General features: G+C 49.5%; 11 protein-coding genes across 11 annotated transcripts; 7 read left to right on the top strand and 4 right to left on the bottom strand.

The window, feature by feature from the left end:
- Nucleotides 1-644: 644 nt before the first annotated feature.
- N7518_008851 (uncharacterized protein) lies at nucleotides 645-2279 on the top strand (the record flags this gene model as incomplete). The annotated part of the gene is made up of 1 exon (XM_057189778.1): nucleotides 645-2279. The coding sequence occupies one exon, from the start codon at nucleotides 645-647 to the stop codon at nucleotides 2277-2279; it is 1635 nt and encodes a 544-aa protein (XP_057041481.1).
- A 565-nt stretch (nucleotides 2280-2844) lies between these two features.
- Nucleotides 2845-4338, bottom strand: N7518_008850 (retrograde cargo receptor ERV46; the record flags this gene model as incomplete). Its single annotated transcript, XM_057189777.1, has 3 exons — nucleotides 2845-3787; nucleotides 3858-4038; nucleotides 4146-4338. The coding sequence occupies 3 exons, from the start codon at nucleotides 4336-4338 to the stop codon at nucleotides 2845-2847; spliced, it is 1317 nt and encodes a 438-aa protein (XP_057041480.1).
- A 777-nt stretch (nucleotides 4339-5115) lies between these two features.
- Nucleotides 5116-7420, top strand: N7518_008849 (uncharacterized protein; the record flags this gene model as incomplete). Its single annotated transcript, XM_057189776.1, has 3 exons — nucleotides 5116-5568; nucleotides 5758-7308; nucleotides 7376-7420. 3 exons carry the CDS (start codon nucleotides 5116-5118, stop codon nucleotides 7418-7420), a joined length of 2049 nt encoding a protein of 682 aa, XP_057041479.1.
- A 496-nt stretch (nucleotides 7421-7916) lies between these two features.
- On the top strand, nucleotides 7917-10643 carry N7518_008848 (putative GARP complex subunit Vps53; the record flags this gene model as incomplete). The annotated part of the gene is made up of 3 exons (XM_057189775.1): nucleotides 7917-7989; nucleotides 8051-9846; nucleotides 9900-10643. 3 exons carry the CDS (start codon nucleotides 7917-7919, stop codon nucleotides 10641-10643), a joined length of 2613 nt encoding a protein of 870 aa, XP_057041478.1.
- A 478-nt stretch (nucleotides 10644-11121) lies between these two features.
- Nucleotides 11122-11641, top strand: N7518_008847 (Acyl-CoA N-acyltransferase; the record flags this gene model as incomplete). The annotated part of the gene is made up of 3 exons (XM_057189774.1): nucleotides 11122-11266; nucleotides 11401-11411; nucleotides 11522-11641. The coding sequence occupies 3 exons, from the start codon at nucleotides 11122-11124 to the stop codon at nucleotides 11639-11641; spliced, it is 276 nt and encodes a 91-aa protein (XP_057041477.1).
- A 1695-nt stretch (nucleotides 11642-13336) lies between these two features.
- N7518_008846 (lignocellulolytic auxiliary activity family 14 protein) lies at nucleotides 13337-14473 on the top strand (the record flags this gene model as incomplete). The annotated part of the gene is made up of 5 exons (XM_057189773.1): nucleotides 13337-13836; nucleotides 14034-14066; nucleotides 14115-14251; nucleotides 14308-14382; nucleotides 14448-14473. 5 exons carry the CDS (start codon nucleotides 13337-13339, stop codon nucleotides 14471-14473), a joined length of 771 nt encoding a protein of 256 aa, XP_057041476.1.
- Nucleotides 14474-16619: 2146 nt separating this feature from the next.
- On the bottom strand, nucleotides 16620-18097 carry N7518_008845 (type I HSP40 co-chaperone YDJ1; the record flags this gene model as incomplete). The annotated part of the gene is made up of 4 exons (XM_057189772.1): nucleotides 16620-16936; nucleotides 17002-17826; nucleotides 17901-17970; nucleotides 18062-18097. 4 exons carry the CDS (start codon nucleotides 18095-18097, stop codon nucleotides 16620-16622), a joined length of 1248 nt encoding a protein of 415 aa, XP_057041475.1.
- Nucleotides 18098-19060: 963 nt separating this feature from the next.
- N7518_008844 (cytosine deaminase) lies at nucleotides 19061-19730 on the top strand (the record flags this gene model as incomplete). Its single annotated transcript, XM_057189771.1, has 3 exons — nucleotides 19061-19219; nucleotides 19318-19583; nucleotides 19709-19730. 3 exons carry the CDS (start codon nucleotides 19061-19063, stop codon nucleotides 19728-19730), a joined length of 447 nt encoding a protein of 148 aa, XP_057041474.1.
- Nucleotides 19731-19877: 147 nt separating this feature from the next.
- On the bottom strand, nucleotides 19878-21156 carry N7518_008843 (uroporphyrinogen decarboxylase HEM12; the record flags this gene model as incomplete). Its single annotated transcript, XM_057189770.1, has 4 exons — nucleotides 21092-21156; nucleotides 21002-21043; nucleotides 20009-20932; nucleotides 19878-19948 (listed from the first exon to the last, which is right to left on the bottom strand). The coding sequence occupies exons 1-4, from the start codon at nucleotides 21144-21146 to the stop codon at nucleotides 19878-19880; spliced, it is 1092 nt and encodes a 363-aa protein (XP_057041473.1). The 5' UTR covers nucleotides 21147-21156.
- Nucleotides 21157-22240: 1084 nt separating this feature from the next.
- Nucleotides 22241-23829, bottom strand: trm82 (putative tRNA methyltransferase; the record flags this gene model as incomplete). The annotated part of the gene is made up of 2 exons (XM_057189769.1): nucleotides 22241-23342; nucleotides 23393-23829. 2 exons carry the CDS (start codon nucleotides 23827-23829, stop codon nucleotides 22241-22243), a joined length of 1539 nt encoding a protein of 512 aa, XP_057041472.1.
- A 308-nt stretch (nucleotides 23830-24137) lies between these two features.
- Nucleotides 24138-25144, top strand: N7518_008841 (60S ribosomal protein uL10; the record flags this gene model as incomplete). Its single annotated transcript, XM_057189768.1, has 2 exons — nucleotides 24138-24190; nucleotides 24256-25144. 2 exons carry the CDS (start codon nucleotides 24138-24140, stop codon nucleotides 25142-25144), a joined length of 942 nt encoding a protein of 313 aa, XP_057041471.1.
- Between the last annotated feature and the right edge of the window lie 2108 nt (nucleotides 25145-27252).

The following is a 27252-nucleotide window of genomic DNA, read 5'->3' as shown; positions in this document are numbered from 1 at the left end:
ATCGTCACTGGGAGTAGTAGGGTGCTAGAGAGGAGAACACCATGGGGTGACTACTGAGAATGGAAGTGGAAAGGTGTCTGCGTTGCTATCTATGCCTCGGGAGTGCTTTTATATCACATGGCCGCTTAGTCATCCTGCTCTGGAAACCCCCACTGCAATAGGGATAATTTCGGTGAATCCAATGGGACTATTTAACCCGGAGAAAACCTTATGACAGCACTTCTCCACCTAACCCTCCGTCTTATCTATGAATTGAACATGAAGAAACATATGACTGAACATAGTTAGAGACTGACATTTGACGTAACCCCCAGGGCTCTAATGACGTAATGGAGAACATTGGAATACTGGGGAACAGGTTTTCCCCGGTTTATAGTGGATTTAATCTAGAGATGGTTGGATTTAATTGGATACCTGACCTTGCTTGTATATAGAAGTACACAAATCCTAGTGATAGTGTCGAACGTCCAGGTCGCCATCCAAGGTATATGAGGGCAGTGTCCGCCACTTCTTTACATGTTAATAGCCACCCTGATATCATCTGCTGTGCAATTTGCATGCATAGAATAAGCCATTTGTTTATTCATTCTCTATGTACCGTTGTGGACCCAATATCTATACAATAGACTTAATCAACTGCCCGAATGGACCCTTCAGTCCCCGAAAATCCCGAAGCGTCGAGCTTCAAGGATGAAGCCAGCCCACAAGCAATTAAGACCGAAGCAGGACGGGGTGCCGATACCCACGCTGAATATGCCTCCGACTCCGATACAGCAAGCCAAGAAGACAAACCTAAGCTGCGTACCGGCGGCAAGCCCGAGCTAACAGAAGATGACTGCTACGAAAAGCTCGGCTTCTGCTTCCCAACATGGAAGAAATGGATGATTCTCTCCGTTATCTTCGCGGTTCAAATGTCCATGAACTTCAACACAGGCGTCTACTCTAACGCCGTCCCCGGCCTGACCGAAGAATTCCATATCAGCGAACAAGCCGCGCGAGTCGGGCAGTGTGTGTTTCTGGTTGCATATGCATCCGGATGTGAGCTGTGGGCACCATGGAGCGAGGAATTCGGCCGCTGGCCCATCATGCAGCTCTCACTCCTTTTTGTGAACATTTGGCAAATTCCATGCGCCCTCGCACCAAACTATGGCACAATTGTCGTATGCCGTGTCCTCGGCGGTCTTAGTTCTGCCGGAGGCTCAGTCACCCTCGGCATGACGGCGGATATGTGGGAAGCCGACGATCAAGGCTACGCGGTAGCCTTTGTTGTTCTCTCATCCGTAGGCGGGTCAACCGTCGGACCCTTCTTCGGCGGTATGATCGGCCAATGGCTCACATGGCACTGGGTATTCTGGATCCAATTGATCGTCGGAGGTGTGACCCAGATCCTCCACTTCTTCATCGTGCCGGAAACACGCACGACAATCCTAATCGACCGTGAAGCGAAACGGCGTCGTAAGAACGGAGAGGATATCTGGGGCCCGAACGAACTGAAAACCCCACGCCTAGACTATCACGACGTACTACGGATCTGGATCCGGCCATTCGAGATGTTCGTCCGCGAGCCAATCGTCCTTTTCCTCTCCCTGCTGTCGGGTTTCTCCGACGCCTTAATCTTCGTCTTCACCGAGTCCTTCGCATTAGTCTTCGCACAATGGTCATTCAGCGTTCTAGCCATCGGTATAACCTTTGCCTCAATCCTAATCGGCTACATAATAGCATACGTAATTTATCTGCCCGACATTCACCGGCAAATCCAAACACGACGCCAATACGGCACAGCAAGCCGCCTCGCCGAGCGCCGTCTCCTCCTTCTCCTCTTCATTGCACCCCTCGAACCAATCGGCCTCCTCGGCTTCGCCTGGACATCAACCGGCCCACGAATCCCATGGATCGCGCCGTGCATCTTCGCCTGTCTGATCGCAATGGCAAACTATGCAATCTACATGGCGACGATAGACTACATGGTTGCGGCGTATGGGCCGTACTCTGCGTCTGCAACCGGAGGTAATGGCTTTGCGCGAGACTTCCTAGCTGGTATCGCGACCATGTACTCCACGCCCATGTACCAAAATATTGGGAAAAGGTATCATCTCCAGTGGGCGAGTACGCTGCTGGGCTGTGTGGGGTTCTTGGTCTTAATTCCGATTTATGTGTTCTACTGGAAGGGTCCGGATATTAGGGCTAAGAGTAAATTCGCGCAGCAGCTTGCTGCTGATCGGGAGAGGAATACTGAGAGTAGGAGGGCTAGTCGAGCTAGGGCTTCGGTTGGGGCATAATTTGCTTGTGGTTGCTGTATGATACTCACCCTTTGTATAGTTGTATAGTTGTTAGATGCACATATTGGATAGATGTATTATTTCGTGAGTCCTACTCTTACATTGTAGCTTTGAGATGTACTATCAACAAGTCAGTTCTGCTTCTTCTAGAAATCTAGAATGGAACAGCAAATCCGCAATGGCGTCATGAAAGAGAGAGCGTTCCCATGCCAGGAACATGGGGAATTTATATACTTCCGAAAGAGGAAAGTGGGCCACGTCACGTGCTAGTATACAAACAATGCATGCTGCCTCTATGTTGTATGTAGTTGCGAATTGCAAAAAATGTACTTCTCAATTACATTCGTTATTGGTAGATGAGTAGTTACTCTTAGCCCAAAATAGTGCAATGGCAAAACAGTTATAAAGGTATCTCAAGAACGCCACAAGTGCCAGCTTCCCTCGCTTCCACGATGCTTCAACTCCCTTTCCACTAGGAAAAGTATCTAGCTCATGCTAGGATATATAATCCCATGAAAAGAGATGTTTCGTAAATTCTATATTATCTCTGACTAGATATTGACATCTAGCTCGAATGCAGCTTCTTGACGCGCATAGCACCTTCATACAGACCGCGGTCCAAAGCAGCAGCGACAGTTAGAGTACCACCAATGATAGCACAGACACCAGTAAGGAAGTTAGTGAAAGTCTTCGGGCGAGCCTCACGGTTGACAACCTTCATAGGAGAGATATCGTAGTTGAAGAAGACGCCTGGAATACCGCCACCGGCATGCACGCGCTCCTTGTGGCCCTCCGCAGCATCATTGCCACCGGAAAGAGGACGCTTGTGCGAGGTTACCGAGTACTGGTGAGCCTCGATACTACCCTGAGTACCGTATGCGAGGCCGTGGGAGCCAAGAGGCGCACTGTCGTAGGCGTTATGTATGGCAGTCGAGAACTGAGGATCCCAGCCTAGAGGTAAGTAGGACGTCGAGACAACCTTGACAAAGTACATGAAGTTGTAGGCGGGTTCGTCGGTCTCCTGCTTGGTATCGTCGAGTGGGTTGGTGTTGTGGTGGTCAGTCCACCCCCAGCGGCCTGCGAGCTCGGCGGGGAGCTTGGGCCCGAAGCGAAGCTCGTGGACGAAGTGGGACATTGTGTGCTGGTCCACCGGGCCCGCGTTAGGCGCGATGTAGGCGTCCAGATCGTGGACATGCATGTTGCCAGTGGTGAAGCTGCGGCCTGGTGCAATGTGGAAGTTGCCCACAACCTTGTTGACCTTCAGCACACCCTCAATCCGACATCCCTCACGGCGCTGCTCGGCGAGTTTCTCGGCATATCCTTCGCGCTTGCATTGCTCGATGTTGCTGCCATCGCCAAAGGCCCATTGCTTCTCGGCGTAGGCTTCACGCACTTCCTCACAAGTAGTACAGCATCCCGGTTTGATAACAGTTGGAGGAGGTGTTGCTCCACCGCATTCACCGCAATAGTCTGGAGCCAGATGCTTCGCGGCGTCTGATGGAGAGTGTCTGGGGAAGGAAGATAATGAGTTTGCGATCGCGGTGTGAAGGATTTCGGGGTGGAAGGACTGGCACTTACAGGTCCAAAGCCTGGACATCAATCACTTTGCCGCCTTCATCGCGTGGGCTTAGGCGGACTTTGCTCACGCCATGGGCAACGCCGACCTGCTGCTCACCAGAGACATCCATTACGTCCAAAGTTAACAGCTCACATGGCAGCCGAGGGAAGGTCATGTTCAAGTGAATCTCCATTCGCTCTCCTGCGCAGCAAAATTGTATCGTTAGCTACCTTGCCCGACCTTGCCCTATGCATTTTATCTCCTGCAGGTCCATCGTGGGTCCGATCGAGCCCAAACTCTATTCATACCTCGCGATTTATCGACAACAAGCTCCGGTAGCACCACAACTCTCCGGTAGTCGGCCCATTCACCCCATACCAGCCACATAACAATCAATAACGAAGCAATTGTAATGACACCTCCGGAGTTCGTGCGAATACGAGCATCTTCAACGGTCTTGGCGAAGGCGTCTAGCCTCGTGAATCGCGACTTTGCGGACATCTCGCTGGTCAATCGACGACCATAAGGTGAAGCGCAAAGGCCAGGCAAGGGTTTGTGGACAGCGGCTGTATGTCAAATGTCTGTAAGACAGATAACGCGAATAGGTCAGCTAGGTGGTCATTGGACGCGCAAGCTCTATTAGTGAGGGAGACCACCAAACAAACACAACAGAGTAAAGGAAATAGGGAAGGCACCCATACCAACAATAGAGTCCGATGAGTCAATTCAAACTCAATGCGATTGAGTATTCCAAGCACCTGACAATAGAGACAAGAGCAAGGCCAATTTGAAGCTCAAGTGGCCAGGCATACTTGCAGGGCCGATGGATGTATGAGGAGCGTGAGGACAGACGACAGCATGTGATTGGTCATCCTAGAACAAGGAGATGAGTCATCTCCTAATTAGGCCTAGTAACTGACAATGCCGCCTCATCACGTGCCAATCGTCACTTTTTCTTTGAACTCACTTTACTTATTCACGGTCCTATTGTTCTTTGGCCATTCACTTTCACTTTCTTATTGTCCTGCAGCTGCACTACATAATCTGCAGCCCCCCTCTTCTCCAGTCTTTTCAGTTTACTTTTTCTTTACCTCCCACCTTCCCAAGTCACATCTCCATTGCGATTTCCTCACATGCGAACTACTTCTTTCTGCCTGATCTGAGGCGCATAGCGCGCTGCTCGCTTCACCTTGATCGTTTCACATTTCTTTCAACTTTCCTCCCTTTGCAACAGTCTCCGATACCCCACCAACCTCTCAAATATCTCCTCCAACCACGATGAAGAGCATGAAGTCCCGCCGCGGCGGCAATGATCGCGGGGGAATCCGCAAGCGGGGCCCTACTCGCACCGACCGGGATGGCGACATGGATATGGATTCGGGCAGTGCGCGTGCAAAGAGAACCCGTGCTGAGAAATCTGCCTTGGGTGGCCGTGCCGCCGGCACAGGCGTAGGTGGCCGAGCTACAGGAATTAGCAACCGGGCCCAGGCTCGTACCAAGCACAGGGATTCGGATCTTTTTGAGAGAGCGGTTTACAGCAACAACGGCCAAGCAAACGTTATAAGTGGCAACAAAAAAACGGGCGGCGATCTGGAACAGTTTAGTGTCCGAGGATGGAAATCAAGCAAGGCGGCAAGCAACCGTGATGGCGGCCTTGAGAGCCTCATTGCATTCCTTGAACGACGCATGAACTCATTCATCAAATCCGGACCTCGCGCAAAGATTACAAAGGTATGTTCCTCGTTCACAATAGCGGTCACCAACATCGATCCTCGACGTCCCCCGCTTCAGTGTCCTCTTGTTTTCGAGGACGGTCCTCCTACAAAACGACGATCGACACATTTTGGGCTTTTTGGTTTCTTTCCCTTTGGGTGACCGTAGTTTCAAGGTCCCTTCGCACCTTTCTAACTTTCAAATTAGTCGCGCACTGAAGGTGACACTCTCGTGGCCTTCGTTCGACCTGATCTGGCGGGTCACATGCTTCGAATCAACAACAATGTCTTCGCCGGAGCTCATGTTACTGTTGAAGAATACACCGCTGCCACCGCACTCGATCAGGAACTGGCCGCAGCCGACCCCGTTCCTGGCTCGACCGCCGATACCAAGACTAAGATGACAACTATCCTCGGCAAGCGCTTCTTCCCTGCTACCAAGCTACTTGACTTGTCGAAGCTGTTGGACGACCCCGATCTGCAAGCCATGGGAATCTTCCACAACGTCTCTACCAAGTCCAAATTCTTCCCTGCTCTCATGAAGGTCTGGGAACTGGGCTTCAAGACTGTAGCTGAACGACGTGAAGCGGTCGAAAGTGTCAGTCTGGCGGAAAACAATCTCAGCAACATCAGCTCTGTGACAACCCTCGCACAGTCTTTCCCCGATATCCAACACTTGGACCTCTCAAAGAACAACATCAAAAATTCGCAGGCGATGATCGGATGGCGGTGGAAGTTCCGCAACCTGGTTTTCCTCGACTTGACTGAAAACGAAATCAGTTCCGACCCGACTTTCAAGGACACCATGCTCAAGTGGTATCCCAAGCTGCAAACGTTGAATAACGTCCAAGTGCGAACTCCGGAGGAAGTCGCAGCTCAGAAGAAGACACCGATCCCCGTCTTGCCTCCTCACTTCATTGACGAATCTCAAGTCGGCGAGAATTTCGTTCGTGCTTTCTTCCCTGGATATGATAACGATCGTAACAGCCTCGTCAGCAGTGTCTACGATGATCAGTCCACTTTCTCGTTGAATGTAAACACCACGGCTCCCCGGGCCACTCAAACCGAGACGGCAGGTTGGGGTGAATACATCAGAAAGAGCCGAAATCTTGACAAGATCAGCCATCTTTCTGCACGGATGTCACGATCCTTCAAGGGCATTGAGAAAATCCGTGAAGTTTTCAATGAGCTCCCGCCCACTCGCCACCCTGATCTTATCGCAAAGGCAGAGCAATGGCTCATTGAATGCCACCCAGTCCCTCATCTCCCCGACCCTACTGGACAGAGCCCCACTGGCGTTGGTGGCCTTTCCCTCATGGTGCATGGACAACTTGAGGAGAGCGTTGGTGGCAAGATTGAGATCCGCAGCTTCGACCGAACCTTTATTCTTGGCCCCGGTAACACTCCCGGTGGCATCAGAGTTGTCAGCGAGATTTTCTGCCTACGCGCTTACGGTGGACACGAGGCGTGGTCCCCTGAGATCCAGGCACTTTCCCAAATCCCCCAGATTGCAGCTCCCGTTCCTATTCCCACTGCGGCTCCTACACCCCTTGCAGTCCCCGCAGCTGTCTTAAGTGGCAATGTTCCTGAGGGATACGGTTTGCCCCGACCTGGAAAATCCGACACCCAGCTCCAGCAGGAGCAGATGATCACTCAGATGAGTGGCAAGTCGGGCATGACTTTCGAATACTCAGAGATGGCCCTCGCGGGTAATGGCTGGAATGTCGAGCTTGCTTGGAAGAACTTCGAACAGCTCAAGGTAAGCTAATTCCAAGGATGGCTCCCTGATTTACCAAGGAATGATAACTAACCAAACTCTCCCACAGGCAACCAACGCACTTCCTCCCACCGCTTTTATTGCTCCGGCGTGAGCTTGCACTGTTCTCTGATTTCATTGAAATCTTCCACGTCCACTCCCACTTCCATTGTTGTTAGCTAGTCAGTTTTATCTCGGGAGTGGTTCTGTGGAAGCTAATGTATCTGATGTGATCATACTTTTTTTTACTTGCATGGCTTGGGCGAATGGCACTGGTTTGATAGTCTCCAAATCTGGACATGGGCCACTAGGCCAGGAACTTTTATGAAAACCCAAAAAAACCAATCAAATGAATCCTCTTCTAATATCTCACTCAGGATATGTGTAACAAACTGTAGACTTCAGAATCACAAGGGTTGTCTCTATAAATACCCAACAAACCAGCCCTGTAAGGATTGCGGTAGTTGCGGAAGATGCCAAGCTGGCGCGCTAGAGCCATGCGGGCCGCGATCAACATCACCCATTCAACTTCTCCCTCCCACGAATTCCGCATTGGCCTCACAAAAAGCAAGTTGAGACCAAGGGCAGGATGATTCTGGTAGGCTGATGGAATGACGATCACTGCCACAACCACCGGCCACATGTCGCCAAACGAGGAACCAAGCCTCGACGCCTTGGATGCGGGTGCGGAACAATTGACATTTCATTCTCACTGTTGTATATGCTGACATAGGAGTACATCCAGTGGACTACGATCCGATTGAACACTTGAATGCCGTTTTCTCCCATCCATCCACCCTCTCCTCCGTTTCTCAGATCGCCGACGCCCTGAACAAATGCGAAGATGAGCTGGACGATGACATCGGCATGCTGGTGGAGGAGCAGGTCACCTCCAATGCCGGTAGCGTGGAACGAATCCAGGCAGCTAAAGACGACCTGTCGGAGCTGTTCAAGAAGATCGATGACGTGCGTGAGCGCGCATTGAAGACCGAGCAGGCAATCACCGACATGACAGCCGACATCAAGCAATTAGACAACGCAAAGAAGAACCTTACACTATCGATGACGGCGCTTAAGCGCCTGCAAATGCTGACTACAGCGTATGACCAGCTCCAAGCTCTCAGTCGGACGCGACAGTATGGAGAATGTGCACAGCTACTCCAAGCTGTCATTCAGCTCATGGCCCATTTCAAGTCGTACCGATCGATTGATCAAATCGCAATGCTCAGTCGGAATGTCGCGGACATACAACGAGACCTCCAAGAGCAGGTCTGTGAGGACTTCGAGCTGGCCTTCGCCAAGGGGGAGGTAGGCTCGAAGCGTGCGATGCTCGCGGAGTCGTGTCTAGTCGCAGATGCTCTGGGTGAGCACGCACGGTCCCGACTGGTGACTTGGTATTGCAATACACAGCTCCGCGAATACCGGCAGGTCTTCCGGAACAATGAGGAGGCTGGATCATTGGATAACATCTCCCGCCGATATTCATGGTTCCGGCGCATATTGAAAATATATGACGAAGAGAATGCGGCTATCTTCCCGGCTTCGTGGAGGGTAAATGAGGTATTGGCCAATGTCTTCTGCGAGGGCACACGGGATGATTTTAAGGGTATCCTATCCCGATCTGTACGCAGCGGGCAGACGATCGATGTGAATTTGCTCCTCTCGTGCTTGCAAGAGACACTCGATTTCGAGCATTCTCTTGAGCGCCGCTTCGCCCCTTCGTCGCGTGTATCTGTTGATACATTTGCCTCTGCCGAACCGCCTGTATTCAAAGAGTCAATTTCCGAAGCCTTCGAGCCATACCTCAGTGTCTGGGTCGAGGCTCAAGACAAGCAACTCGCAGCCCTGCTACCGAAATACCGCCAACAACCTCTGAAAGTACCGGACGAAGAGTTCAACTCGCATATTGTGATTTCATCTTCGACTGAGCTTTTCACTTTCTATCGGCACGCTTTGCAACAATGTGCTAAGCTTTCAACCGGTGGCAGTCTAGCAGAGCTGGCCAAGGTGTTCGCCAAATATCTGGACCGATACGCCCAGGAGGTCCTTCTCAATTATATAAGTGAACGACCAACACTTCACACGCCGTCTAGGGTGCCGTCGGTAGAAGATTACGTCTCAGTCTTGAACACTGCTGATTACTGCTATACGACTTGCTCCCAACTGGAAGAGAAGATTAGGGGTAGATTGGATGAGAACCTGAAGCAATCCGTGGATCTGCAAAGCCAGGCGGACTCTTTCATGGGCATTGCGTCCGCTGCAGTACGAGGCCTTGTGCGCCAAGTCGAAGTTGATCTCGAGCCCTCCTGGCGCGAAATGCGCAATACACCTTGGTCTAAAATCGAGGCAGTCAGTGATCAGAGCTCGTATATGGGCGAGATGCTCTCCCGGACGAAGGAGAAGGCAACTGGGATTTTACAGTTGTTGCATAAGCAGCAATATGCGCGTGCCTTCTCCGATCATCTGGTGGAGCTCATGTCGAGCCAGTTCATTAGCAACGTCTTCCAATGCAGACCGCTTTCAGAAACTGGCGCAGAACAGGTATGATGTCCCTTCTGCGATGTAATTGTATATTTTACTAACTCCATTCATAGATGCTTCTCGATTCGTATACTCTCAAAAGCGGCCTTTCATCCCTGCTCCCTGCTCCAGCGCCCGCCGGCTTTGTCAAGCGTGTGAACAGCAGCTTCTTCAAAATCGAAACTCTCCTCAAAACCCTCCAGGTCCGGCCGTCACCACCGGAAGCTCTTGTGCAAGCATACCTCATCCACATTGCTGACCGCAACAACACCAACTTCCGCAAAATACTTGATCTCAAAGGCATCCGCAGCCGCCAAGATCAAAATCACCTTGTAGAGCTATTCAATCTTCACCGTGCATCAGATCGCTATGCATCCAGCCTTCAACAGAGCAACCCAATACTCGCCGCTCTCCAAGGGCCATCTACTACCACCACCGGCTCCGTATCCCAAGGCCTGGGTCTAGGCAGTGCCGCCGCGGCCATGCCCTCGCGTTTTGACGCCTCCATGCTCGGCTCTGCCATCATGTCCGCTGCCAAAGACGGTGTCGACCGCTTCGGAAACCCCAATCTGAGCATGGGTCCTGGTGTGGCTGGGGCTACTGGGACAACTACATCTACATCTGGCGTAACCAGCCCATCAGGCACCTTATCCCCTTCCCTAGCCAGCTCCAGCCTGCAATCCAATCCCATGCACACGCCAACAGAAAGCACCACCGGAAATCTCAACGAGAACCTGAAGAACATTGGCAAATTCTTCCGTCGCGATCTCGGCGGTTTTGGAGGCCGGTTCGGGCGGAGCAATGAGGATGGGGCGTAGCTTCTCCCCATCTATTTTCATTATGTCTTCTTTTTTTTTCTGGTTCTGTTTTGACTCGGGCGTGGATACACCATTGTAGAAATGTTCTTTGCCGTTTCGGTTCATTTGTTCGAGCCATTGCATGCCCGAAGGAGTAGCTTGTTTATGTACCAGGGCGCCCTGTGTTGACCTTATGTTTTGCAGTTGTATACCACTTGGATTGAATGCATTAAATGCGACATCTGTGTTATTTGGATCTAATTTGTTTATATTCTTCTAGTACACATAGGTGTGGGTCAGTTTGGTTCGAAAATATTTATTCTTTTAGTCCACGTCCTTCTAATGGCATGGCTCTACAAAATATAATATCTATATCTATATCTCTTCTCAATAGTCCCCTATAATCCCTCCCTTATCCTATTCCAAGAAACCCCCAACTCAGTAAAACATGAAATCCCGCAACCTCCCAATCCCGGGGATACCTTCCACACCCACCGACATGCAACCCTATACGAAGAAGAAGAGGACTGGGGCACAAAATGGAAGCACTAGTATGGAAAGTGGTGCAGAATTCCTCGAGAACTACGACGCATCCACAGGCCGGTGCTGGATCTTCGAGCGCAACGGCGTTCCTCGGTTGTATAGTAATATGCAGGTCAGAAACAGACTACAAGAAATGAGATATAGATGAAAGTCAACAGGTGAGTTTCAGATGGCCTCTCACCGATTTAGAGTTAAATACCCTAAGATCTTGGGTCAAAGTCCTCAATTATAGTAGGACCCTGGACGGTATGTCCAAAACACATGTGAAACCCCTGCGCCACCCTGAGCCTCTGCGTCCTCAATAAACGCAGGAGTAAGCGTGATACATCCAGTACGTCTTACACAAATAATCAAAGCTTCAAGATGATTCTGTACCTGCGGTCTGCTCCTCCGCCTCTTCGCGCATTCGTAAGAAATCTGCCCAGTTTTTGCTCACGCCATTCGATATCCTCTGGATAATTCGTTACGCGCCCTAGGAATCGCTCAAGAACACGAGCAACATATGCATTCTCAAATAATCCTTCGTCTTTGAGGACTAGCGAGTGGGGTCCGATAACTTTAGAAATATCCACGGATTCGTTCCAGAGCGTTTGCGTCGTAGATCGTGCGGGTCTATATCCCGTCCGCACCTTTTTATGCTTTATAGCCGGTAGCGTACCGGCAGAGGGAGTCTAGAAGTAGTGGGTCGAGAATACATAGCATCAATTTGTTACTACGTGGGCTAGGCGGGCGCGTACGTCTGCAACTCCTCTCTAGCGCGGTTACCATAGTAGGGTTAGCATTCGATCTATAATGGAACAAGGAGCGATAGAGATAGCAGGTAGGAAAGAATAGCGAAAAGGTGATAATCAAAACAAATTCTCTGCGTAACGTCCCAAGATTCAACCACTGGCGAATGAGGCATTTGCGCCGCTGGTCGAATAGTTTGTTAGGCAAGTCTAGATAATGAGTATCCCATTATTCCTAGAAAACGCGAATCAAGTTGATAGAGCATGAAACATTAGGAGAGGAGTCACATATAAGTATAGATGTCGAGTGGAAGAGCCCCCTATGCGGGAACCGACGTTAGATAATAAGGGGGCATTGTGGCGCATATCTACGTCACAGAAACGGAGAGAGACCGACTGAAGCATGGGAGTTATCAAGTCCTTTAGCGATGATTCTATGACGGCCTTTTCCGGACTGAACCTAGGTGCTCCAGGGCTGGTCAATAGGTGTGCCCGGGCTCGATTGAAGAAGGGTGTAAATTGTAGGATAGCTGTGGATTCTTGAAAGACCTCTTCTGTGCTGACTGTTTCAGGCTGTTTCTTCGTCTCCATTCAGGACCTTAGTGTGTAAGGGTCTTTGGTAACTTTCATATTTTCCTCAACTACATGTGCTTTCCCACCTTCTACCGAATAGGACAACAAGCTATAGGAATAGACAGTTCCCCTCCCATCATGATACCCCAATACGATATATGTAGTCCCCGGAGAGGCGCCCGAAACAGATCGTCCAACGGGGATACCTAGAACCCTGACAGGTTTCGCCGAAGATCCGGCAGGTGGGCCGGGACCTGGCGGACAATGCTTGTGACAACACCATAATGCTTGCTTTTTATTCATTTTGGTTCAGACTGGTGAAATAGATGTTCATACTTTTCTTTACTCATTATTCAACCTTGAAAGTATTGTACTGGACGATCTATAAAAACCAAAGCTACAGGCCTGTAGATATAAAGACCAAAGTATGGAACAACATTTCATGGTCTCAACCAGAGGTCTCCCTAGGCGTGGGTCTCTTCTCCAAAGACACATTATTCTACTTATAGCGATTTTGCACAGAGAAGACCACCCCGAGGAGAAGATTTTCCTATTCGGGTCGTTTTCGTTTTCGCGAGTATCAACTGAACCCTTGATCTCCACTTTCTTCTGCTGAACAATTTTATTATGTGGGGCCCGATTTCATCTAAATGATCAGCATCCGAAGCAATAACCGTTTTGGTGCAGATTCTGGAGAGTCTGAAACACCATACAATCAAGGGACCAATGTACAATGTTGAAGCAATTGAATAGGGGCGCGTAGCTCATACATTGCCTTCTATATAAGATGGGTAGCCAGCTGTCTTGTTCTCTGTTCCCAGCAATACCAGCACTCCATCTTCTTCACCCTTCCACTTCTCTTTTTTTACCATGTTTCCCATCGCCGTTTTAGCACTGGCTGCTGCCGCCCAGGCACACACAGTCGCCTGGACCAAAGGCATGTACTGCTCTGGGGGCCCTGATCTCTCTACCGTCAACCTCAATACCAACACAGCAGTGGGGCCCCTTTACAACCTCGCCAAGGAGGACTGGTGGTTCCAACACGAACGTGGATGCGATGCAGCACCGCCGCAGGACGGCGAGGTTCTCGAACTCCCTGCTGGCGGGAGCTTCACCGTCGAGCTCGCCCATAACCGGGCGCAGACTACACTGTCATACGGTGGACAGTACGCTTCTGATTGGCCGGATGGAAACGATCACCCAGAAGACTGGGCCGGTCCTGGAAGTCCGCCAGACTGCATCCAGGATGACGGTGCAATGCATACCAACAACCAATCCATGGCTGCTGGTACCGCGTTTGCGATCAGCTATCAGTCAGATCTAGCCGATGTCACAATCGACAACTTGGCCGTATTCACGGTCTTGGAGCAGTAAGTATCTTTCAAGAGATGGGTGCGTGAAATGATTGAAGTTCTAACCTATATCTTAAGCACCCCATGGAAACGTATCGCTACCTATGAAGTTCCAGCGGATCTTCCTGCCTGCCCTGAGGGTGGCTGCACCTGTGCTTGGCTCTGGGTAAGTGGATGAATCAAGTATACCACGATATAAACTAACGCATTTGCAGGTGCCGAACGGCTGCGGACAACCTAACATGCAAGTACCTGTTGTCACAGTGTAGGATTTTGACTGCTAACTTGAAACCTAGGTACATGGCCGGCTACAAGTGCAATGTGACAGGCTCAACATCGTCCAAGCAGGTTGCACCTGCTCAAGTCGCGGCTTATTGCGGAGATGACTCGACCAAGTGTGTCAAGGGCGCCAAGCAGATGATTGCTTTCAACCGTAAGATATTTGAATCTTTAGTCGCACTTTTTTATACAGTTAATTGACTCAAGCAGAACAAACCGGAAACAACGTTCAAGTGCCCAATGGCAAGACACCGATGTACAACACGGCGTGGGGTTGGGAATCAGGTATGTATTCATTCCGGACGACTCTTCAGCAATGATAAACTAATGACAAATTCTTACATCGACAGGTGCCCAAAATGATATTTTCGTGTGATCAGGACCAGGTAGTCATAGCAAACAGCTTGTTCATGACGTGATTGTCTCGATCCACATGGATCGCTGTGTCATATGCTTCATGTTTGCTTGCTCGCTCGTTTGCTTGCTTGCTTACTGTTTATATAGTCTTCTGGCTTGCATTCCATAGATTGTTTGTTAGATAGCTAAGCGAGAAGCTTGGGGCAGCTATATTAACTGGCTGCTTCCCACTTTGCAACTTGCTTCTATCTTAGTTATTTTGAATAGAATGCACTCTGCTTCCTTTGCAAGATCTGGCACGTCACAGGACGGAAGATAGAAGGAAATATGGGAAATGAGGAATACTTTCTAGGAAAGAAGGATGATTCGATGATGTACAGGCAGTTGAATACAATACTTATTCTTGTTCTTCCTATAGTTCCTCGGTAATCTCTATGGGAGTCGGGATACATCCGCTCTATTCAAGCTTAATGAACTTAAACATGTCGTATGTCTTATTTAGTTCGCTACAAGACTGTATGTACAGTGTTCTCCGTGGAACGTACCAACTATATACTAAACTCGATCAACGGCTTGAATTATTTCCAAATGTCCGAATATATTGGGATTCTCCCGAGCCCAAAGCAGGGCCATGAGGCTCGGAGCCTCACATTAGGTAAATGAAAGGCAGAGAAGAGTGCGCTGGGCCCACACCAATGCACCCGCTTTCCTCGTAATCTAGAGGATAGTCACTCTTGACTACAATTACCCGGGAGAAGATTACTTTGAAGGAGATTCTGGTGGGATTGGATCCCTATCTGACTACGCCATGCTGAAGAACCTACTCAATAGGTGTTACAGACGATGATTACCTACCCAAAGTCCCGCTCGTATTGTTGCTTCCAGCCTCTTTGGAGCGACTATATATAGCGAATGTGTATGTTTGCCGTGTATATATCCTGATTGAAGAACCAAAGAATCTTGTTTCTGTCTTAATAAATCGCTTCCCTCAACTGAAAATGATTGAAATCGAAGGGGACTGGAATACGCCGCTAATGGATAAAGAGATATACGACAGGACTTCAGAAATTAGATGTACCATTCCATATCCGTCATGTGATATGGAAGACTGGCAACGAGGAAGAGAGGTAGCAGACGAGGACTATTGGGCCAATGAGGATAATCTTAGCAAGGAGCATTCGTCTATTTAGATCGATAGCTGGGTACTGAGGCTCTAAGTAGCATTGTTGCCGAGGTAAGGAACTGTCACGTCACGCCACGAACGTGGTGTCTTTCGATTTTTACCCGAATAGTCCACCGGAACTCATCGCGCCACGATGTAGCCACGAGACAGACACTCCTTCATATTACCTATTGTACACTAGTCAACATACCTACCACTGAAGTTCACAGGACGACCTTGGAAGTCCCACAGAGGACCTTGAGGACTTCTAAGGAAGCTATCTCGTCGCACTCCCCCTTCTCCTCTTCACTCTTACGACTTACACGCACGACTACCAACATATCTCATACCAAACAAACCATCCAAAGGATGAGCAAATAAATGCATTGGAACGAAACATACAATGTCTATTCAAGGGTCATCATCGAGGCTAACAAAAAAAAAGCACGAATCCACCATGGTCACGGCGCCCCTCCTAGAACTTCGTCCTAGAAAGAAGCTAGCATGGGCAACATGAACCTGTTAGATCCGTTCGCAAGAGCCAGGCCCGCGATCGTGGTCTCATCTCATCCATCTTCGATTCATGACTCTTTCCCATTGTCAGCGCAACTCCCCACACAAACCCCGGTTCCCATGGAAAAATAAAATGGGCGACAGACGTGAAAAAGCAATGGAAAAACAAGGATCAAGGACCCGAAACGTGTATGCAAGAGGGATAAAAAAAAGTTGGACAAGGCGCGGAGGGATTGGAAACAGGATTACAGGAGAAATTGGGAAATGGAATCCGAGAAGACAAAGAGAAAGAAAAAAAAAAAGAGAAATTGATATCTTCCGGGTTTTCGGAGGAAACGCCATTGCAAAGCATAAAGAAAACAAACAGGTTCCCCGCGTTGAATCGGGGTTAAGGAGAGGGGCCCCTTCACATGGTATCATAAGCGAAGGCTTCATCATTGGCCTAGCATCAACCCCCATTTACGGCATGAAAATTATCTCCGAAACCCTTTTACTGCGAAGCGCACTGCACCCGCTCAGCACCGCCGGGCACATCGTCTTCATCCTCGTCCATGCCGGTCGCGGCCGCGCCGTGGGCGCGGGCCTGGTCGTGCTCGTTCGCGGGGTCCTCAAGCTCGAAATCCTCGACCATAGCGTCGGTCGGGGGCACGATCTTCTCAGAGCGAGGAGGAAGGACCTTCTCCAAAAGTTCTAGGTTCTGGAGCTCTTCCTTCTTCGGGAACTTGACATCGAACTTGATGTATAGGTTGCCGTGATCGTGGTGGCGGAACGAGGGCATACCCTGGCCGTGAATGACCTTGATGGCATCTGAAAGGAATTGTTAGTAACAAATTTCACAAGACTTGTGGGGAAAAGCAAGACAAGTCACATACCAGGAACGATAACCTCGCCAGGGACAATGTTCACGGTCAACCACCGCTCATCAAGGTGTTCAATGTGGATGGCACCGCCGGCAAGGGCGGTAAGCAAGTCGATCTCAGCCTGGTAGAAGAGGTCGTCGCCCTTGCGCTGGAAGCGGGGGTGGGGCTTCTGCTCAATCTCGAACACGACATCTCCGGGCATGACACCAGGCATCTGGTCACCCTCGCCGCGGAATTCAATCTTGTGGCCGTCGCGCACACCTTTGTCGACGTGAACGTGAAGCACCTTGCGCTCAACGACGGTTTTCTTGCCGTTACACTTCTTGCAGCGATCCTTATCACGGACGATCTCGCCCTCGCCGTTGCAGTCGGGGCAGACGGTCTGGAAGCGCTGGATCATGGGACCCATCTGGCGCATCATCGTCTTCATGCCGCTACCGTTGCAGCCCGCGCACTCCTTGACAGCACCTTCCTTTCCGCCGCGGCCATCACAGCCACTGCAGATGACGGACTTCTGGAGTGCCAACTTGGATACCTTGCCCTTGTAGATATCCTCGAGGTTCACCTTGTGCACGTGGTGGATTGTGCGGGCCTTCTTAGGGCCTTGATCACGCATGCCGCCGCCGAACATTCCACCGAAGGGGCCGCCGCCGCCGCCGCCGAAGAATTGAGAGAACAAATCCTCGGCGTTCATGCCACCGCCGCCGCCTCCGTGCTCCAGGCCTTCCTCGCCGAGCTGGTCATAGATTTGACGCTTCTCCGGGTCGCAGAGAGTCTCGTAGGCGTGCGACAGTTCCTTGAACTTCTCTGCGGCATCGGGATTGTTGGTGTTCTTGTCTTCATGTGACGAAGGGGTGTCAGCTGAATGTTTCCTAAATATGCTATTGGAGTCTCCCGGGGTTGTTACATACCAGGATGGTACTTGAGAGCACCCTTCTTATAGGCAGTCTTGAGCTGAGCCTCAGTAGCGGTGGGAGCGACCTAAATGAAAGAAACACCAAGTCAGATTTCAAGCACGAATCACACCGGTTTCGAGAACCAGCCAAGTGTAGCTTTGCATGGTTTAACATACCCCGAGGGTGTCGTAGAACTTTGTTTCCTTGACCATTGTGAAGTATGCGGGGAATCAGAGGCGTAAGAAAGAGAATCGATATTAGGTATTCCCGTTGGAATCCAGAAGTGAAGCGGGAGAATAGAGGGGAACAAAGGCGAAAATTTCAGTGTGCTTTTATATGAGAAATGCCAAACAGACAACAATTGCGGTTATTTGAAGTCCTGGCTGGGGGGAGATGAAAAAGTGGAGGGAAGAGAAAGGGCGAGATGGTTTATCTGAACAATAGTCGAAGCCAAAAAAAGGCTGAGTAACTTTTTTTTACCTAGGCGTATGAGACTCGTAAGATTACCCACTCAATTACCAGGGCAACTAAGAATTGACGGTTTTTTCACTGCGTTTTCTTTGTCTCGCTTTGAGGCCGATTTTACAATTTTTCAGTCCAGAATCGACAATTTGCTCTACAATATGGGCTATTCTTCGTCTCCAGCTCTTCTGGTGGCTTCTATGTACATCCTGAATTGGCCCGAGCGCTGATTCTACGGGATTCCGCGGTCTTCGATGGAATTCGCAAGTCTTCTCCGCGCTTCCATGTTTTATTTTATTACGCTGACTAACGGAGTATATTTCACGCATCAGAGGAATGAGCACTCCCTACCAAATGGCTGTTAAATTTGGCGATTTATTAGCTTCATGTCATATATATCACATGGGGTTTGCATACTGTTTCCTGCGTGCAATCCCTGTGTACCAGAAACTCAACAATGCAGAAATCTCGAACCCCTCGCCACTATCAAGCTAAAAGCCACCCTTCAGCCACATATATCTTATCGATAAGCCAAGAGGCGAGGAGGAAATAAAAGCTCTTCAAGGTCCACTCGGTTCTTTCGTCATAGAGGGGTTCGGAACTCTCCGACCATGCCGATTATGTCTTGGAGTAGATTCCCGTATCTCGTAGTCTTCTTATCTTGCCCCTCTACTTCGTAGCTCACACTCAGCTTACCTACTACACACTCCGAAATGGAACAAGATCCTGGATTCATTGCTGCCGTCGAAGAGGCGAAGCAGGGCCTCTCTGAGGGAGGTGTGCCAATCGGTGCTGCCCTAGTCTCGAAGGATGGAAAGATCCTCGGCCGTGGTCACAATATGCGCGTCCAAAAAGGAAGCGCTGTCTTGCATGTCAGTATAGCATGATATACTGCATTGATATCAATTGTCGATCTATATCTATACCCAATATTACAGCGTTCATAGACTACCGCTAACACACACACAAGGCCGAGATGTCTGCCCTCGAAAACTCGGGCCGTCTTCCTGCCTCTGCTTACGAGGGTGCTACTATGTACACCACCCTCTCGCCCTGTGATATGTGTACCGGTGCTTGTATCCTCTACAAGGTGAAGCGCGTCGTCATTGGTGAGAACAAGAGCTTCATGGGTGGCGAGGAACTTCTTCTCAACAAGGGCAAGGAGGTTGTTGTCTTGGATGATGCCGAGTGCAAGGAATTGATGACCAGCTTCATGAAGGAGAAGCCTGAGCTATGGTATGTTGTGTTTGGTGCTCGATCTATCGCAATGCGTAAAGCGGCTGTCGGTCTGCTCGCAGTTGTGTCGAGGGGTTTCGGTTGTTTCATGATCGTCAATACTAACTGTAGTGTCTGCTATACAGGAACGAGGATATCGCTGTCTAATTTCATAAGGCCTGCATATATCATAGCCCTAAATACCCGAGAATTGAAAATATCCACGCCCAGAATATGTGTTTTTAGAATCCAATGTAGACTTTTTATCTGAGTCGGGGAAGAAGCCGACCGCTTTAAGATTCAAGAAAGGCACAATTATACCGTCAAACGGTGGATTTCCTCAAAGAAGAACTTGAGGTTCTCGGGGTCGACGAATGGAGTGACACCTGCGTTGAGAGACAGTTAGTTAGATGACATACAGCGCCAAATTATAAGGTTCGACTTACCGTGGCCCAAGTTGCAGATCCATCCCTGCTTGCCCTTCTTGAAACCCTCGACCATGGGCTCAACAGTGGCAGTAATAGCAGGGGGCCCACCGTAAAGCATGCCAGGATCCGCATTGCCTTGGATTGTCACACGACCGTTGGCAATACGCATGGCATCACCGGCGTCGTGCAGCCAGTCCAAGCCGACAACATTATAGCCTGAATCGCAAAGGTCATCCAGAGCGTACCAGGCGCCCTTAGCAAAAACGGTCATAGGCACAGGCTCCAAGCCCATCTCCTGCAGCCGCTTGGGGAGGTTGGCGGAAATGTGGCGCAGATAAGGAAGCGAGAAGGACTTGAACGAGACAGGAGACAGCTCCCCGGCCCACGAGTCAAAGACCTGCACCAGCTGCGCTCCAGCGGCGACCTGGAGTGCGAGATATTCTACACATATCTCGGCAATCTTCTGCAGAAGAGCCTGCGCCTCGGCAGGGTACTTGTAGACCCATTTCTTGGACTGCACGAAGAGCTTGCTGCCACCGCCTTCGACCATGTAACACAGCAGGGTCCATGGTGCACCACAGAAGCCGATCAGGGGCACCCGGCCCTTCAGCTTGTGTCGTGTGAGGGTAATTGCCTTATAGACGTAGTCCAACTCTGCTTTAACATCCACATTCTTCGCCATCACATTTTCGTACTGCCCGTCCGTCGGAGAGTCGAGTGGCGCGGGAAAATGAGGTCCCTTCTTGTCCAGCATCTCCACGACCATGCCCATGGCCTGAGGAATGACTAGAATATCGGAGAAGATAATTGCGGCATCGATGAGGCCTTCATAACGCTCAACGGGCTGGAGGGTCAAGGTCGATGCGATTTCGGGTGTGCGGCAGCATTCGAAGAAGTCACGGCCGCCCTTAGCCTCATGGTATTCGGGGAGGTATCGGCCAGCTGTTTAATGGAAAAAAAATCTCAATCAATTGTCCTTGAGAACGTAGTGCACGAATAAGTCTAACTCACCCTGTCGCATAACCCATATCGGAGGACGCTCCACCTTCTCACCTGCGATTTGTCAGCTCCGGCCAAAACTAAGATACAGAGTAAACATACCCCGTGCAGCCCTCAGAAGCAGGTCGTTTTTCAAAGGCTCAAATTGTTCCTGCATTGTGTTGGTGGGATATGCAAGTGCGATGGAGGGGGGAAGTGGGATTATAAGAAGGTTCTCCGGGTACCGCGGCCCGTCATTATCGGAAAACATAGTGACAACGCTTTATACCCGTAGCATCATAAGTTCGTTTTCTTCCCGAGGTTTGTTTTTGCACAAAAAAAAAAAAAAAAAAGAGGAAAAAATGGCGATACATAGGTATTTCCATGTTCATTAGAATATAGCTGGAATCCGAGTTATCACATCCATTAACATGTTTGTGTGTTTCGCCATTGGTCATCACCGGTACATCTTGTCTCTTGTCTTGTCAGACAACTTGTTCTTACAGAGGTTGATCTATCCACCCTTCTATATCAATATATCAATTAGGATGTTACCCCAAGATACCCTGTTGCCGGTCACTACGATCATAGTATGACAGCCATATGGTTACTCCGTAGCTCACAGGCCACTAGAGCTCCCGGGAGCTTGGAGACGCTCTAGCCTGTTTCTAACCACCATAAGTATTGCTGAGAACCATGACTGGAGTTCGATTAGATTGGACCTTTCGTGGGATATCTTCAGCAGATCTAGACTATCGCGATGGATTATTAATGTCGCAGCCCTCGGGCTATCCTATCAGGGTACACTCTGACTTACGACCTACCTTGGTGTGGGAATGGTAGATATAAAAGCAATAATAACTCCCCTTGCTGGTTGAATAGCCTTCCTAAGAGAAGATTAGATCTCTCGCATCTTAGGACCTCTTGTGACCACGCGGATCAGGGTTCCACTCATTCGTAATAGCTATTCTTTGTTGCATACCCTGACCAATCTCCTAAAGATATACACCCAAAGACCATGGTCAATCTCAGAAATATCCTATATGATACCCTCGCATGCGGGCTTGCCAACCTATGTCTTGCTAGAGAGACAGTCAAAACAAAAAAGGTATCTGTGAAAAGATACTAAGAATATATATTTTGATCTGGATCTAGCGAATTTTGCGATTATGCTCCCTCTTCCCTCTTTTAGACACAATGGAGATTGCTACATTAAATATGTATTTGGAAATCTAATTGATCATTTGCTGTACATTCATCAAAAGCATGCTTTCATTCGTCGTAATCACCTCTCTTCCGCAGGTTGCCCAAGTTGTACATTGAATCATTGAGTTCTTTCTGCTCTTTCTGCTCTATTATCGTAGGCAGACTTGAGGTGCCTTCGGAGTTGATTTTGATGACCATCAAGTCCTCTACAGGAACCCATTTCCCAGAATCGAGCCGGAATGTTTCGAGAAGAGGCTGGGAAGACGACTTCCAAGCACATGTCGAATCGGATTGGCGCAAAGTATCCACGGCAACAACAATAGAGCCTCTGGAATCAATATCGACCAGTTCAAGAACGTTTCCTGACAGCTGAAGTGTATCTTGGTGAGTTATCGTGTTGTCACTTTCGAGAGTGTAGCAAAGAAGTTGTGAAGACCTGCTCTCGACGTTAGGACAAATATAGATATCATCAATGGTTGTTAGAACGTACCCATCAAGTGCAACAAAGATAGCCTTCACAGAATCGGGATTGCCTGCCGTGGGCGCAAGGGAAACATCCCAAATGCCGCGCACCGTAGTCTCTCCCTCCGACCCAGGAAGCTGAATTTTTTGTAAAATCCGGGTTTCGAGCCAGTCCCACACAAGCAGATAGTTGTCGCCACCACCCGAGATGAGAACTTTAGGTTCGAAGCAAGGGACGCAAAGACTGCTGACAAATGAAGTGTGGCCAAAGCAGAATTGCTCAATTACATGCGCTTGGGGAACACCACGAGAGACACGGATGTGCTCATCGCGATCTCCAGTCAGGATGTAACTCCGCTTGCCAACAGCCGAGTCTGCAGGCCGGGTCACAGAGATTAAATCCGTCAACAACGAAACGTGACCAATGATGACTTGATGCTCGAAGTTCAGCACAGCTCTTTCTGCTTGGTTGGTCTTCGACAGAGCAGCCTGTCGCATTTGTTGCTCCAATGACTCAAGGTTGCGTTTCGTGTGCACCGTGAGGTTTGTGGCAGCTGGTTCATACGGTTTCGCTGGAGCCTGAACCTTCACGTACTCTCCACTCGGAATGAGTGGGAAAGTGTATACATCTCCGAATTTGTCACCCGTCAAGATGTTGTTCTCATCGGGAGTCAGGGTAAGTGCAGAAAGCTTCTTAGGCATTGTACTATATATGATGAGTTTGGCGAACCTGCAGATAGAAAGACAGCCACTCACCGGGCACTCAATTGCTGGAGTTTGCCTTCGTTATCCAAACTCAGGACTCGGACACACTTGTCCTCAGAGGTCATGATCACTACATATTTGCCATGGGCAACAGTCAAGAGAGGAATATTGGTCCAGGAGTTGGAAGCGTCCTTGTTCGAATCCTTAGGATTTGACTCCGATTTGGCATCCTTCTGTTCCTCGGAGGGTGAAGACAGCTTCCTTCGCTTTTCTCGGGGACCTTGGCTTCCAGATGCGGGAGCCGCGTCAGAGCTTTTATCATCCGCATTGGCATCTACGGGTTGAGGCCACACATCCAGGCGCTGACCACTGGATGCATCGTATGAGTAGAGATTGCGTCCAGCAGTGGCAATAAGAATATCCGATTGGCCTGCTGACTGCCTGTTGACATATCGCAGACACTGGAATGGGTGTTGGAGACCGGCCATGATGAAGTCTTTGATTCACAGAGTGGAAATGATCGACAATCTCACAAATATGCCAATTGCGTACTACTAATTGTAGTCAAGAAGACAACAAATAACAGTAATCGCTCCCAAGATTCCTCTGATCGAATTCCGGCCATGTCTGTCCATCATGGGCGGGTCTACTTTCTGAATCACGTGACCCACTAGCGAGCGCACCACCAAAATTGATTCCCCAAAACCGCACACCTCTTCTTTTTTTTCTCTTCCATTAACCACCACAACAATAGACTTTCCCTTAAACAACCTATCTTCACTAAAATCAAGAAGAAATGGGGGGCAAGTCCGCAACCAAGTCTGCTTACTTTGAGAAGCTGCGTGCTCTGTTAGTTTCTCAATGGCGCCTAGCAATTGACTCCATTCAAAAATTCTAACAATCTTCTGTTATAGTCTCAATGAGTACAGCACCATCTTCATCGTGGGAGTTGACAATGTCAGCTCTCAGCAGATGCACGAGATCCGTATCGCTCTCCGTGGAGAGGCCGTCGTCCTGATGGGTAAGAACACCATGGTTCGTCGTGCCCTCAAGGGTTTCGTCACTGAGAACCCCGAGTGGGAGCGTCTGCTTCCCCACGTCCGTGGCAACGTTGGTTTCATCTTCACCAACGGTGACCTCAAGTCTATCAAGTCTAAGATTCTTGCCAACCGTGTCGCTGCTCCCGCTCGTGCCGGTGCCGTCGCCCCCGATGATGTGTGGATCCCCGCTGGTAACACTGGTATGGAGCCCGGTAAGACCGCCTTCTTCCAGGCTCTCGGTGTCCCCACCAAGATTGCCCGTGGTACCATTGAGATTGTTTCCGACCTCAAGCTTGTTGAGGCTGGCAACAAGGTCGGTGCCTCCGAGGCTACCCTCCTTAACTTGCTGAACATCTCTCCGTTCACCTACGGTATGACCATCGCCCAGGTCTACGAGAACGGTCAGTGCTTCGGCGCTGAGGTTCTTGACATCACCGATGAGCAGCTCCTGGCCGCCTTCTCCCAGGCTATCGCTACCATCACCGCTGTCTCCCTGGGTGCCAACTACCCCACCCTGCCTTCCGTTATCCACTCCCTCATCAACGGATACAAGAAGGTCCTCGCTGTCGCCGTCAGTACCGACTACAGCTGGCCCGAGATTGATGATCTCAAGGACCGCATCGCCAACCCCGATGCGTACGCCTCTGCTGCGCCTGTCGCCGCCGCTGCTGCCACCTCCGGCGGTGACGCCCCTGCCGCCGCTGCTCCTGCTGAAGATGAAGAGGAGTCCGATGAGGACATGGGCTTCGGTCTCTTCGACTAAGCGCCCCTCGACGGGATGCGGATGCCATGTATTAGATTTACTTGAACTGGCGCTTGAAATAGCGACCGGGAATGAAAGAACATGTCTTGGCAATGGATTTCCCTCGGAAACCTAGGACTCGTATGATGGACGTAGCTACGCCCATTGTTCGTTTCCACAGAATTGGTGAGTTTTCCAATTTCCCCCCTTTTTGCTCCTACCCCTTGCACACACACCACCTCACATCACCCTGGCGGATGATTATAAATTTTTAACCCCGAGCATTTACGCCCCCCCTCCGGGGCGCTCTGAAGATTAAATTAATGCAACAACAACACTCTAATTTTTTGATGACGCCATGCCTTTACCCTCACACATGCTTTTGGCTTTGACACATTTGACTGAATTTGCAAACAATTGCTAACTTGTGACAAGATTACAGATGCTCTCCATACGACCTACGATAGTAGTACCGATATGTTGTCGCCGTAGACAATTGTGTAGTTGGGTGGCTGTCGGAAATCCTCTTCGCTATCTCTATTTGTGCAGCTGCCGTAATAGATGGTTGCTCAATGAAAAATCGTTCTCTTCAAAATTATTGTTCCTGTTCGTAATGGTACTGAACTCCGTACCCACCAACGTATAACTGTTAGCAGTATAACATGAGGATTACGCATGTTTTGTATAGCAGCTCAATACGAAAGATACATAAACCCAACATATGTATAACGTCGATTTTTCACTCTCAAACTAGCGCAAGGGAAAGAGAAGAAAGCCTTACTACTAACGTTGATTCTGAATTTGTCATATAGAAGTGTAAATAAAGAGGACGTTGAACAACACCACGTAAATATTGTGTGTAGTCTAGGCGTTATCACCACCTACCACTCCGGGGTCTGACAGAGCGGATGCCAATAATCAGACAACACCTTACCTTAAGTCATTGTCTTGAAAAATGCTATGAACGAATCAAGCACTGCATTATTTCTTTCCCGCCGTTTTGTGGTCGGATTTCTGAGTGACCGATATTCATGATGTATCATTTTGTTTCTATTGGCCGGAGCTCTCTGTCCTTCAAATTGAGCTCTTGTCGCTTCACTCGCCGTTACTGGGGCGATCCCTGTTGGTTTCTTTTCCGCTTATTGCGGAAAAATTGTAGTTCCCAAACCAAGTAACTTAGATATTCCGTACTCCGTAGTGGATGGGAAATGTGATCGATCCACTTGATTATGAGACACTCAAATAGCCCAACTTACCCTCGATCGATCAAACGGCATTCCGATCGTTGCTGCCTCGGATCGGTCGATTCCCGCGGTGGGTGTTAAATGACCTTGTAGGAGAGGGAAATCCCATCATGATCTCTAGGTATTTCTCAGAGAGAGGATCTAAAGACTGGAATTAGGGTAGGTCATGGCGAGGTCTCAGTAAAGCATACGACCCGTGAATTAAATGCGGTCTTTTTCTTGCTTTGGGATATATGCCCCTTATTCCTCATCCCGCTGAGTGAAGCCGTCCCCTGAAAAAACAGATCCTTTCAATGCAAGTTTTAGCGTGGCTGTACCAGAGGACGCCTGGGATATGGCAGAAAAGTGGATAGAGAACGGGCTTCTTGTAACGGCTTGCCATTGGGAGTTGCTGGGAGTTGCGGTGTAAAGGCGGCCGTTTCTGGCGCCAGAAGCTGTCCTTTTCGGTGTTATTTTCGACAGGTCTTAAGTTTTATATTAGTGAATTTCCTTTTCACGTTAGCTTTGCCTTTTGGGGCTTAGCGTCCTCGTAACCTCCCGACCTCGGGAGGTCCCCGCTGATATAACCTTCTCTTTGTTGCCTAATAACGGCTTTGTTAGAATCTGCAGGAAGTGAGACAACCTCGAACGAAGAACAGGAGCCACCTCATACTGCTAATTCCAAGGAGAAATGACAGGAGAAGAGTTCCCCCAAGCAACCTGCGGCAGCCTGAACAATTACGCGCCCAATCTGACCAAGATAGCCTGGAGCGAAGGGCTGAAAAAAGAGACGCCGGTAATACAAGAGCACTTCAAAATCTTTTAATATTATATGGTGGCACAAGCTATTCATTCGAACTCTGAGCATGTCCCAAAATAACCACGTGCTTTGACAGACGAGATATC

Source organism: Penicillium psychrosexuale, assembly GCF_028828465.1.
Source record: "Penicillium psychrosexuale strain IBT 29551 chromosome Unknown utg000004l, whole genome shotgun sequence".
In the NCBI taxonomy this organism is placed as follows: domain Eukaryota; kingdom Fungi; phylum Ascomycota; class Eurotiomycetes; order Eurotiales; family Aspergillaceae; genus Penicillium; species Penicillium psychrosexuale.
Note: the sequence above shows the minus strand (reverse complement) of the source record. Positions and strands in the feature narration are given on the sequence as shown.